Source organism: Pinus tabuliformis, chromosome J (assembly GCF_031772625.1).
Source record: "Pinus tabuliformis cultivar Carrire ecotype Pingquan chromosome J, CPIR1, whole genome shotgun sequence".
Classification (NCBI taxonomy): Eukaryota; Viridiplantae; Streptophyta; class Pinopsida; order Pinales; family Pinaceae; genus Pinus; species Pinus tabuliformis.
The window spans coordinates 959219217-959232180 of record NC_142295.1 but is presented as its reverse complement, the minus strand read 5'-3'; the positions used below and the strand labels follow the sequence as shown (position 1 = coordinate 959232180).

Below are 12964 nucleotides of genomic sequence, written 5' to 3'. Positions count from 1 at the left end.
AATTGCACAGTACAAGCCAAGGGAATTCGAACTTGGATCATATCTATTCTCAACTTGGATTGCACAGTAGAGGCAGGCAAACAGTGGAGAAGATTTGAACCCGTGACTTGTTCAGATCTGAGCTAGTTTGTGTGTAGCAGGTGGAGATAGTACTGAGTACTTGTGAGGAGTATTGTACTATGTATTGTTACATGTTCTCTATCATTTTAATATGCAGATAGTAGGGTTTTCAGCTGTATGCTTTCCCCAGTACATACTGTGTTGATATGTGTGATTGATGTATCAATGTGCGCATGCGATTGTTTCTTAATTTTGCAAATTGATGATCAATGGTAGAGGAGGTTATGTATTATGTATGCATTTCACAAATGGTGTATAATCAGGATAATCTCTGTGAATAAGCGTTATATTATTCAAATTTCTACAACGCTCAGAGTAGGGGCAACTTAATATGAGACCTAGCACTAATTGCCCTATTGGCTTGGAAAGTAGGCAACTTGTCGATGTCATGGTTTTGAAAAGCATGTGGGTAACCTTGAATGTTCGTAGAATTACATGAAGCAAACAAGTCATCCGTGATGTCTTATTCAATTGGACCCTGAAAAAGAAAATGGATATTAAAGAGAGCTTCCTGTTCAAGATTAACGAGAAGTCTATAAGAAGAAGTCTTCTAGTAGAAATTCTTTCAGAAAATAAAACAAGTGCAGTTGCCACTTGAACATGTATCTAATTCTAAAAATCCAAGATGCAAGAACTAAAGTGTTAGTCATACAACCAAGTCAAAGAAAACTTATCCCTGGTAACAATGCCAAACAATGTTGTTGCCTAAAATGTACACCTAAATGTTGGAAAAGTTTCCAACGCACAAGGTATAATCTTTATGGTGTAACACTCAGAGTAGGGTTTGTTACCTATTCCTTGCTCACTTTGTTTAAGCTCTATCCTAGGCAAGCTAAGGGGGGTAGTCCCTAACGATGGTTAATAAAGGAAAACTTGTTGAAAACAACAAGTTCTAGGAGACTAAGGGCAAGGAAATTACCTCTCTAGATAACTTGATTTAAAATTGATTAGCAAGTAAGATTATTATTGAGCAAATTGGATGTTAAGGATAAATTCAATTAGATCAATATGACACTTAACAATATAGATAAGATGATAGACAAGTGCCTTATAACAATGCTTAGATATGAATTATAATTTCTAACACTCGCAAATGAGAAAATAATACTTCAAGTTACCAAATAGGCAATGCTGTAGGAAAGAGTGTTAGTACAAGAGATAACACAATATTGAGAGATACACAACAATATAGATCTTGCAAGACGAATATAACTTGTACTTTAGAAAGATATAACAATTATAATGAACAAGCACAAATAATTTAAATGCTCACAAGTAAAGATATGTTAAGAGGGATAATGTTAGATAAATGAAATGCAAGACTAAACTAGGTGTGATGCAAGAGCCTTGATTGATATTAATTAAGACGCCTAATATAAGTTTAAAGCCTTCTCCTTAATTTTCCCTAGAACTTGTCTTAAAACAAGGTTGTTGGAAGGTCTTGTTGAGAAATTAGTGCTAGTAGAATTAGGGTTAGATTTCTCTTTCTTGATAATTACTTATGAATTATATGTTGCCTTATTATATTATCTTTCGTTAGGCAATTACCAAACTATGTGTGTATGAAGATCACAAGAACAAGAGACACAAGATGTAGGCACTATGGTAGGGCAAAACCCCTATCTAGGGGAAAACCCGTCAAACTTTTTCCTTCAGTAGTTAAGATGAGATAATCCAAGACTCTTCAACCTAGACACAAACCTCCTCCAACCACCAAGCTAGCCCTTCCTTCCAACAACTTCGATCTAGATCTTTGACCTTATAGCAACAAGATTTCGACCCAACAAATCCAGAATTTCAACCTTCCAGCAGCAGAATCTTCAACCGAACATATTCAGAATTTCGATCCTCCCAACAACAGAACTTTGATCTAGAAAATAGCCAAGTAACTTAACATAAAAGAGAGAGAGAGAGAGAGAGAGAGAGAGAGAGAGAGAGATAACCCAGAAACTTCGACTTGCACTTCTTCCTTCTTATCCTTGAACTTCACACTTTTTCTGCACTTCCTTGATGTGTATCAAACTTGTTAAGGTGATTTCCAAATAGATCGAACTGCGCTTGTATATATAGCCTCTTCTGTGGGTCAAATTGTCCTCTTGTAGGCCGACTTCATCAAGCTAGGGCCGACTTGGTGTGGAGGTGACAAATTACATTTTTGACTCAATAATAATTCTTTTTACATGATTCAAAAGCCCAAGAAGGGTCTCATTAAATGGACAATGACTCTAATGACTCAGTATAAAACCTAGAAGTCCACAATGGGGACTTTGACCTATAAAATGATGACCCAAGCATGAAACCCATGCTTTAATAAGTCATTGTAATAATAATAATAATTTCTTTTTCATTCTTTGACTCAAATATAAATATGAAGACTGAACCTAGTTACATTCTTCAATAGGTCCAAGGAAGAAGGCGAAGGCCTTTTTACTACTCAAACTAGCAAGGGGGTCCTAGGAGGGGTTCTTATAGAGCAACTACTAGGTCAAGTGGCAAGAATGGAGCAATAGCCCATTGTCACCTCAGCTAAGGCTCCTTGTTGTTTATGAACTTTCACCGATGGGGGGAGTCCTAGTATTATGGAAATCACTAGAAGAAATGTATCGATGACGTGTAGTAGTGATTTCCAAGCCTATTCAAAGGAGAGTCTTTAATGATAGCTATTGCTTGCCTTGGAAGCAAGATGGATGGCTCTCCAAGAAGGGATATAAAGGAACTTAGAGCTAGGTTTGAGGGCTATGCCTTGATATGAAGTGCCCTAAGCCAAAGAATAGGGTTTCTAAGCAATCCTTGTGAAATTGGAGTGTCAAGGTTGCGGGACCACAAGGAATCCCTAGTGGACCCAAACGAAGTCAAGGATGCAGGGTAGACTTCAAATGGATGGACTTGACCAAGTGAGGAAGGAGAAAAGGATCAAAGAAATAAAATTTGACTTTAACGTTTAATGCTATGATCCTTGATGGAGCCACCTACCAAAGGCAAATTAGGGAAATGGTTTCCGAGCTAGGGCTTGGGATATCCCAAGATTCCACAATCGAAATAGCCACAAATTTGGTGGACCTCCTAAGGACTCACCAACGCAACTCTAGAGCAAGATTCATCAACTTTCAATGGCTGCAATAGAATTTGTTGGATGCCCTAGGTGGCCTACTAGGATTAGGGCTTAGAAAGAGAAGAAAGGATGTGAGAATTATTTTCGTTTTGTGATCACCTAGTACTACACCAATGGCTAGCCTATTGGGAGAAATGGAGTTGATGAAATTCAATGTTTAAAGACCTTTATATCGCCCTAACAACTTCGCATGGCCCTAGAGGCAACAACTAGGTCACTAGGAAAATTTACACTTCTTTGATGCTGCAATTGATGACTTATCAAGGTAATTATGAGCATTCATATACCCCTAGGATATTTGACTTAGTTACCGGAGAACCCACAATAAAAACCATTTTTCGTCAACGTTTCAAATCCCAACAAGGATCCATCATCAGGACTTCTTGAATGTTGATAGTAGACGAGCTTAACTGAAACATATTTATTCACCATACTTTGCATGAAACATATGAAAAAGCCCTCACAAAGACAAGAATAACAAATTTACATTTCATTAAGGAAGCTTCTCAGCTTCATGAACGAAAATTTCATACATTACATAAGTGACAAAATCATGAGATATAAACCATGAAATTACAATTACAAGTATAACGTAAATCTTCCAATCATCAATAGACAAGAAAATCAAAGCTCCAAGATCAACAATAAGCTCTTCCAAACATCGAAATGCATCAATATCCAAATCTGTCCATCAATAAGGCTAGCGAAATTTTCAAGAAGAGATACAAGTCCAAATCCAAGTGATGATCAAATGTAATGATCACCACTTCAATATATATCCTCCCTAAAGAGTTCGGTTTGCATAATTAGGCCTAATAATGCCTCAAATAATAAAATAATGTGCGAAAATAACATGACTTGGTGACAAGGCCACCCAGATAGCTCCATAATACAACAATAAGCCTATCAAGAGGGCAAAATAGTAAATACAATAGGTCTAAGGGCCATTGAGGAGGCCTAGTGGAGTCCAATGTGCACCAAGATGAATGATGTGCTACTTATTTTAGCAAATTTTTCAGATAGCATTCTTACATGGATCATGCCTCTTATTATCACTTTGAAAGTCCTTCCCCATGTTGATCTTGAAATTTTTAAGGCTACTAGGGTGATTTGGTGGAGGTTTGAAGTGGTCAAACCTAACTATTATTCTAGCTTCACTTTCAATTTGTCAAGAGGAACCTTGGTTGGCTCTATATGCCCAATATTAAGCTAGGCACTAGTCTATTTATTTTTCCAGTCAATTTTAAATCAAAAATTCAAAATTTTCTTTTATGTTTTAAAGTAGATCTGAAAATTTGTAGCTTGCCCTTGAATTTTCAGCTACAGAACCTAGATATCTTAGTAGATTTTGCATGGTCTTTGTTGGAAATCTTTTATTTTGCAAAGGTTGTCTTGCTGCCCTATATTGCTGCATCAAAATGAGCAAATTGATTCATTTTTAGTGGCTGTTATGTGTCTTCCATGTGACTTCAGGTTTACTTTTTACCTTAGCCTAGTAAAACCACAAATTGAATTTTAAGGGCTTAAGCATCCTGCAGTTATTTACTTGTTCATGTTACAATTTGATTCATATTTAAACAAATTTTATAGCAGCAGATAGTAGATTTCAGATCTGGAATGCTTTGGGAACAAATACATTTGATAATCAGCTCATAAATCCTCCAAACTTGCCTAAGAGAACTCTTAACCTAATTCTGAAATGTGCCTTGATTAATCTACTTGATCTTCTACTCACATAACAAAGTTGGTTATAATTTGGTAGTAACATAGGTGACCTTCGACATGACTTGTTTTGCCTTAGGAACCCTAGGTGCTATTAGGGAAGCCTCTGTTGTGTTTAGTTTGTCACACGCTGAAAATAGGGAAGTAGTTGTCTCAGTGACAGTGGCAATACTTGTGTTACAGTCAGCCTTAGTACCTTGTGAGGGCTTTGCACAAGGGGTGCAAGTTTGTGTGATAATAGGGTGTACTTTTAGAGAGGGAGCTTTCAAAAACTAGTTTTGTGCTTGGTGTTGGTACAATAGCATTAATAGCATATTGTCTTGCCATATTTAAGAAGGGCATCTTAAGACAGGCAAATAGGCTTTCATGACAATAATAACAAGGTGAATTATTTCACGGTGAAAAGGATCAACCTCTTAAAAATTGCATTTGCATGAAACAGCTTGCATGGTTCTGAAGTGAAGTTGATTGGAATCATGAGCTCTCAAGAACCAAGAGTATGTCTCTACATCTGAGATGTGGGCCTTGGAACACTGGTTCGAATAAATTAGAGGAATGGCTAAAAATAACAAGTTCTCAGAATCCATTGAAACTCAACATGTAGCATGCCCTGAACCATATGAATCCTTGGATGTACCTGTAGATGGGGCAGTGAGATGAATCAAGCTGGAAGCTAACCCTCTAGTTGCACATGCAAACTGGAGGTTGACACTTGTTTTGTTGCATCTATTAGCATAGTCATATCTCTTGGGTACTATATATATATATATATATATATATATATATAGAACAGTTATTTTGACTGCATGTGTTTCAATTCTTGTATCATGCACATTTGATAGTTATTATTTCTATTCTTTTGGAGAATATGGTTTTATCCCTTTTCTTTTAAATGCCTATGGCATTTTGTGACTGCAGCAAGGCACATTACAATAGGACATGAAGTGGTTAAAACTTAAATGATTGATATAATAATAGTGGAGGATATGAAGGGGTTCAATAATTGGAGATGGTAATAGTGGATATTGCAGGTATATATTTTATCGAAATTTGTATCATAATCTCTGTTGTGAATATCCCACTCAATTTGGAAATTTTCATCTGTTAAAGAATAATCAGCTTTAGGATGTGAAACCACTGATATATCTAAAGCAGTCGGCCTTTATAATTTTGTCTGAGAAACACTAGAAGTTTACTAACAACTTTGTATTTTTTCATGAAGTGAAGGAATGCACATTGCATATATGCCTTGTTTATTCTTGTTACTTTACACTAAGGTTGACAATATCAATCTTTTCACAGTTCTTGTTGATTTGATTTGACCTTTATGTCCAAATCCCTCATGACTGACCAGGTGCTTAGTAATGTCCTTTAGGAATATTCTTTCTTGGTATTTTCACTTACTCTTATTTACTATTTGGTTAGGTGTGCTGTAAAAATGCATATGCATTTTAAAATCTATGGTTTTCTAATGATTCTAAAATTTGAATGGAGACAGAAACAAGAGCAAGCTCTCCTGGAAGATGTCTGGGTATTACTTAGAGCAGGAAGGTTGAAAGAAGCATGTGATCTTTGTCGCTCTGCTGGCCAGGTTTGTAGGATATATAGGATGTTATTCTTTTTACATGGACATCAATATTCCTGTTGTTCTAAAATTGTTTAAATTTCTTTTCATTATTGCAAGGCATGGAGAGCTGCCACTTTGTGTGGTAATAGTGGTTTTGATGCTTGTCCTTCCATTGAGGCATTGCGTAAAATGGGGAAGAACAGAACGTTACAAGCAATTGAACTTGAAAGTGGGCTTGGCTATCAGCGCCGACTTTGGAAATGGTCTTGCTATTGTGCTTCTGAAGTATGTTGCTCGATGCTTGGAAACATTTTCTATGGTTATGAAGAAATCCAAACAGTATTGTGCTATCCGTTTTTTTTTTAATTTCTCACAGCTAGCCAACTGTTTGTTTATATAATTTTCAAGTAGAATATTTAGTTTCTTTTCCAGCCTGAGTGAGTGGTGAATGATTTAGATTAAATGGTATCATTTCTAGGGATGCTGACAACAACGCTGATACCTTTTTTCTCCTCTTCAATTTATTTAGCCACCTTTTGATTTTATCTTCTAATGCCAAATCTAATTTGTTTAACGTGATATTAGTGTAGAGAATTGCAACTACTTCTGCGTGCTGTAATTAGATGCTTTATCTAGTCAGTTCCATGTTTTGTTTCGTATTTAAAACTATAGAATTGATAAAACCAATATTATAGAATAGAGTTCAAAGATTGAATAGATAATTTTATTATTAAAGAGTAGAGTTTAATGTTTAAATACATAAAACTTAATTTTACAATGCGATGGCAAGTCCCCTGAAGTGAATTTTAACAGAAGCTATGATTTTTACATTTGGCAAGTAAACTCTATAAAAATGCACATGGTTAGAAGAGTATATTGATTCATTTGTCTCTCTCTCCTATCAGTAAGACCCTTGGACAGTTCGTGTGCTTGTTGATTTCATGGACATTATGGAGGATTTGATGGAACATTTATTGATCAGTGATGCCGTATTTGTTGATGTATGGTCCTTTGTTTGAGAACACGAGGATTTGAGCATATTCAAGTGTTTGTGTTAGTTTTTGGATGACGTAGTAGCATCAGATAGGTGTTCTAGGTTCAATTTGTGTCTAGGAGGCTAAGGAACATGAGATCTCCAAGAACCAGAAAAGGGTTTGAAAAATAAGCTTGTGAAATGCCTTAATTAAATTAATTAGCCATCATTTAAATATTTCCTAAGTCCAACTTAGAAAAAGTGGTTAATTAAAGGGAATTAATTGAGGAGATCGATCTATGCTCTAGACTTTCAGAAAATGACTTGGATGAAGTCTAAGATGATCTTAGCCATTGATCACGATGAGATGTTGGCCTTTGATGCTTCAGCAAGAGATTATAAGAGCAAGTCGATGGGATGGAGAGAGACACAGTAGTGAGAAAAAGGCAATGCAACTTTCCTAGGGCACAATGATTCAACATGGGAAAAATTCGAGCCAAAGAAAGAACATTAAAGATCGGGGGAGCATCAGATAATTTGTGAGGAGAATTCCAGAGAGTTTTCCAACAATTTTCTAGTGGCATAGCAACAGGAAAAGGGAGGCCGATAATCATTTGTAGAGAGGTTGTGCAGTGAGAAACCCCAGCGCGAGTTGTCGAAAGGGGTGGTTTCAGTTGTTGGAGACCGGAAGATCATCCGAGACGCAGAGCGAGTCACTTCCAGAGGCACAGGGAGGTAGGCAGTGCTTGTGATTTTGAGGCCAACAGTGTGCATTCTAGCTAGCAGTACGAGCAGTCAAAGAGGGGTGTGAGCAGGCCAAAGGAGTCCGAGTTGTTTGGCAGAGGAGACTTTGATCTCTAGATTATTTTTGGCAGGATTATTTGCTGGAGAATTGCCAGATAGGCATCTAGATTATTGTACTCTCCAAATTTGCTGCATAATAATAAAATAAACCCTCGTTTGCTGCATTGATTTTCCCTTTGGGGTTTTCTAGGGACTTTCAGTCCAAAAAATGTTAGTGTGATTTTATTGTGTGTGCATCTATTTCTCAGTGCTAGTTTATTTTTCTGGAACGTTTTTGTGGTGAAGATTGCGATTGTGAATTATTCGTTATTTGTCATAAACAAATAAACTGCCAATAGTTAGGAGAATAATCTCTAGTAATTGCAATTAAGGAATTTTCACAGTTTGGGCATGTTCACATTTCCCAAAATAGTTCACAGTGCCCAAGGCATCTTCATGGATCTCGAGGAAATTGAAGGTTTGAAAGGAAATTAGAAAGCGTTTTCTTATGCCACAGTGCACACTGCATTCCATATTTTGAATCTCCTTCTTTGTTTACACATTTTGTGGCATGTTTTATGTTACTTAAGGGGACGTCCACCTTGGACGATGTCTTGCAAATTCGTGACGGTTTTTTTTTTTTTGGCACATGTGCTCTCATTTGACCCTCCCATGACTTGAGGGTATAGGTTACTTAAGTAAAGGAGTTGGATTCCCCCTTGGAGACATAACACCTTGCTTGTTGAAGCTATTTTTAAGATGCCATACCCTTTTGAAGGTTATATTCATTGATTATTTACCCCCTATCACCTTTAAGATCCATGTGTCCACATTGGAGGTGTTGATTTTTGGTAGCTATAGGAGGTATTCCCCTGCTACACAAGTCAGTTAAGAAGAGAAATTAAATTTAATTTTAAAGTGCTCAAGTTAGCCCTAATTGGTCAAGTCGACCCACCATGTGTATGGGTGTAACCCTTGGCCAAAACCCACCTCTTTTGACCACTATAAATAGAAATTCTATCTCCAACATTTGAACAGTTCGGATCATCACACATCTATTGTTCTTTTGTTCACACGTGTGAGATAAAGAGGAAAATTTCTAAAGTTTGACCAACATTTGACTAGTGTTGACCGAGATTTTTCTGAGATTTGTTTGAGCAACTTTGATTGAGTCTTTTTGGGCACTTTCACTGCAATTGACCACAGGGTTTGAGCTAGTCTCAGGTTGAATTTTGGTCCCTTTGACCTGCGTTGACCTTTTTGCCTTGACCATAGTTTGACCGAGTTTCTTGGAAGTTGCAAAAGGCTGAATTTCAACTTGTTTGACTATTTTTGGGAAGTTTGATCGAGTTTTTGGGTAGTGCAAAACGCTGAATTTTGGCATGTTGACCAAGTTTGACTTTGTGCTGGATTTTTGGTCTAGGATGAACAAGTTTGACTTGAAAATATCAGATTGTACTTTTTTTGAATTGAACAATTTCTCCTAGAAAAGATTGCTGAGTTTTCTACTGAGTTTGGTTTTCCTAGGGAAAAATTTTGGTGGCGACTGTGCATGGATTTTCTATTGTGATCTTTATGGTTTCTATTGCATTTACAATTGAATTTTCTAAAGTGTAATTGGTTAATGTTAGTCTGGAATGTGCCAAAGTAATATCATATATCATTGGAAGTAATAATCCGTTGCAGAAAATAGTGGTTCTCTAATTAGCACTAGAAAATCAAGATGGGATCAGAGCCTAGGTGAAAGAGCAGTCATTAAGGAGATTTGAAGAAGCCAATTTTTGGAAAGTCTACCTTGAAGAGGTTATTCAACAACTTGATTATTTCCCTCGGAATGGAAGATGAGGAAGCTAGTCTAAACCCAAAGGGAGCTAAGGAGAAAGCCTCGAATTCTTAGTTCTCATATTGGGATCATGTTTTGACTCTAGATCCTTGAGAAGTTTCAAAAAATGTGGCTCTTACATACCTTGCAAACATGACATTATATGTTGAACTGGTAACTTTTAGAAGATACCATGCATGGTTAAGTTTTCCTTTGAGCAAGTGATTTGGAATTTGTGGATCCGAATACTCTAAAGAAGCATACATACCTCACTGGTTGTTTCAACATCATCATGACACATTATGATATCTCAGTAAATAGATTTTATGCAGAGATTGTCGAAATTGAAGGGTCAAAGTCCAAAGTCAAGACTAAAAATTTTGGTCCTACAAGTTAAAAGGGACAATGTTAGTCAATAAAGAGGCAGAGTACAAGCCTTACAAAGGTCATCTTGGATCATTGATCTTGATACATTTGCTTGAACATGATTTCCATAGTGGTTATTGGTAGTTTGACTAAGATGGTGCATTTATCGATTGACTAATAACATGATGGAATAGGGTGATCATCTTGTTGACAATTTCATCATATATGCGGAGGCATGGGGACTCTATGGTACATTCTTTTCCGCTTATGGTTATGTTATATGCAATTGCATATGGATGTGAGAAATTGTCCAGTCTATATTGACACAATCTCCTATGTGAAGCATGCATAACACCACTATGGGGAGTTCAATTGCTATTTGTGCACTTATGTTAAGATTATTGCACTTCGTTATGATGACATAACAACTACATGGACATTGGCACACTTGTTTCAAGATTCGTGATGTTTCAGACATGTTATCTTGGCCAACGCTATATTAAGTATCTTGGAAGTTCACCAAAAATATTATAGAGGGAATCTTCTCTTGAAATAAGAAGAAAGTTCAACAAATCTTTAAAGACTATTGAATGCCTAAGATCTGAGCTTGTGTAATCTCCTTAATAGCATGAAGAGATTCAAGAAAGAGTAGCTGATGACGAGGACGAGGATGAGCATTTCTACCTTGATGAGATTGTAGATGGATTTCAATGATTTCTGCAAGAAGACAAGGATCAAGAGGGAGTTGACAATTCCCTACAATCCTGAGATGAAAAGATAAGTACATCGTATCTTCCTTCATTGATTATTATCACTTTATCCTTGGTCTGCCTCTTGTCTTTGCATCTTTTTCTTGGGTATAATCGTTTCTTCCATGGCCTCCTAATGAGGTTTGCTGCTACATCATGAAGGCTGCCAAGGCGATGACTCTAGCAGTAGATAGAAGCATCGGGAAGAACGAAGCACAATTTATGGCAAGATGACTCTCTCGAGATCGAGCATAAACTCAACGAGAGTAATTTGTGTTCGAGTCGGAGAAATTGTACAAACTTCTAGAACCATGCCAGATGACTGGAAGAGCTTCCAGTTCAAAGGGAGTAGACAATTAGGTAGAGTGAAAGAATGCAACTCGCTGGAGATCCAAACAGTCTCTCATGATGATGAGGAGCAGGAGGCTCCCAAGGATGTGGGTTCAGGTCCTTCTATACCTGTGGAACATCCTTTAGATCATTAGGTAGAGCTAAAAGGGCCCATTAAACCAGTGGACCCACCTAGGGTTGTTGTATTGGAAAATATGGAGACTTGTAGATTATAACTTATTTTCCTTGTCATGATAATTACTTGTGATGTTAGTTGGTTCTTTATTACTTCTTTAGTTCTGTTCATCAAGCAATTATCAAAACATTGATGATCACAAAGAGACAGAGTATGCAAGAAATAGGCTCCAAGCCAGGGCAAAACACCTCCAAAGGGAAAACCCTGAAAATGCTTCTCTCCTTTTTCGGAATTTGCTTACAAAAGAGACTTCCAAGACCTAAAGACCAAAGCCAACAAACCCTTCAAGCCCGAAGCCAACCCCCAAAAAGATCTTCCTCGAGATAGTTTTAGAACTTCGATAATGCTTCCTTGATGCTGCAACTTCGGCCCCTACAATAGAATCACGACCCTGCATTTTTGACCTCCTATAATTGCTTCAGAATTTAAGCCTCCTGAAACTGGCAGCGTCACAAACCCTAGCGAGACATGGAAAAATATTCTTTGACAAACTTCAACTTCTGCTCCCCATCTTTGTCATCCCAACTCCTCTTCTTCACCTTCACTATTGTAGATCGAACTTGCTTGAGATGAGTGACCAAATTAGTCGAGCTTCACTCCTTTATATAGCCTTTCTTGAGGGTCGAATTCCCTCCCTTTAGGTCGACTTGATCTGCGCCTTGGGTCGACTTGGTCTTGGGCTTATCCATGGATTTTCTTGACAAAATAAATATTTTCCTTCATTACAATGAGTCCAAATGGGACTATGACACATGACCAATATTGTTTTTTTCTAGAAAGACCTAGAAGACCTGAAAACACGAAGAACATGCTTTTGACTCAAACTTGAGTATGAAACCCATACTCCAAAAATAAAAAGATATATATATATATATATATATATATATTTTTTTTTTCATTATAAAGAATATACAATGTCATGATTACAAACATCATAATGAAGACCGAACGTAGTTACAATTTTCAACATGTTGTTCTAGAATCCAAGAAAAGGTCGGCATGGCTTTGAAGTACATTGCAGGATGCAAAGGGGCTTGCAGCTCTCTGTGGCACTATCAGGGAAAGCAAACATCCTAAGAATTACTCAGGATATGCAACACTGATGAGTCACATCATTGATTCTGAGCCATCCGACTATGAGGAACGCTGCCGTGATGGAGGAATATTAGTCCATCATGAAGAATGATGTGTGGGAAGTTGTGTCGAGACCTGAGGGGAAATCAA

The 12964-nt window shown here is 37.1% G+C and overlaps 1 protein-coding gene across 1 annotated transcript in view; it reads left to right on the top strand.

Annotated features, from left to right (window-relative positions):
- LOC149230005 (nuclear pore complex protein) overlaps positions 1-12964 on the top strand; it is a 396423-nt gene that overhangs the window by 207601 nt on the left and 175858 nt on the right. Inside the window, exons 13-14 of the mRNA XM_089381174.1 lie at positions 6453-6545; positions 6639-6806. Of these exons, the coding sequence (XP_089237300.1) occupies positions 6453-6545; positions 6639-6806 (261 nt within the window). The remainder of the gene's footprint in view (positions 1-6452; positions 6546-6638; positions 6807-12964) is intronic.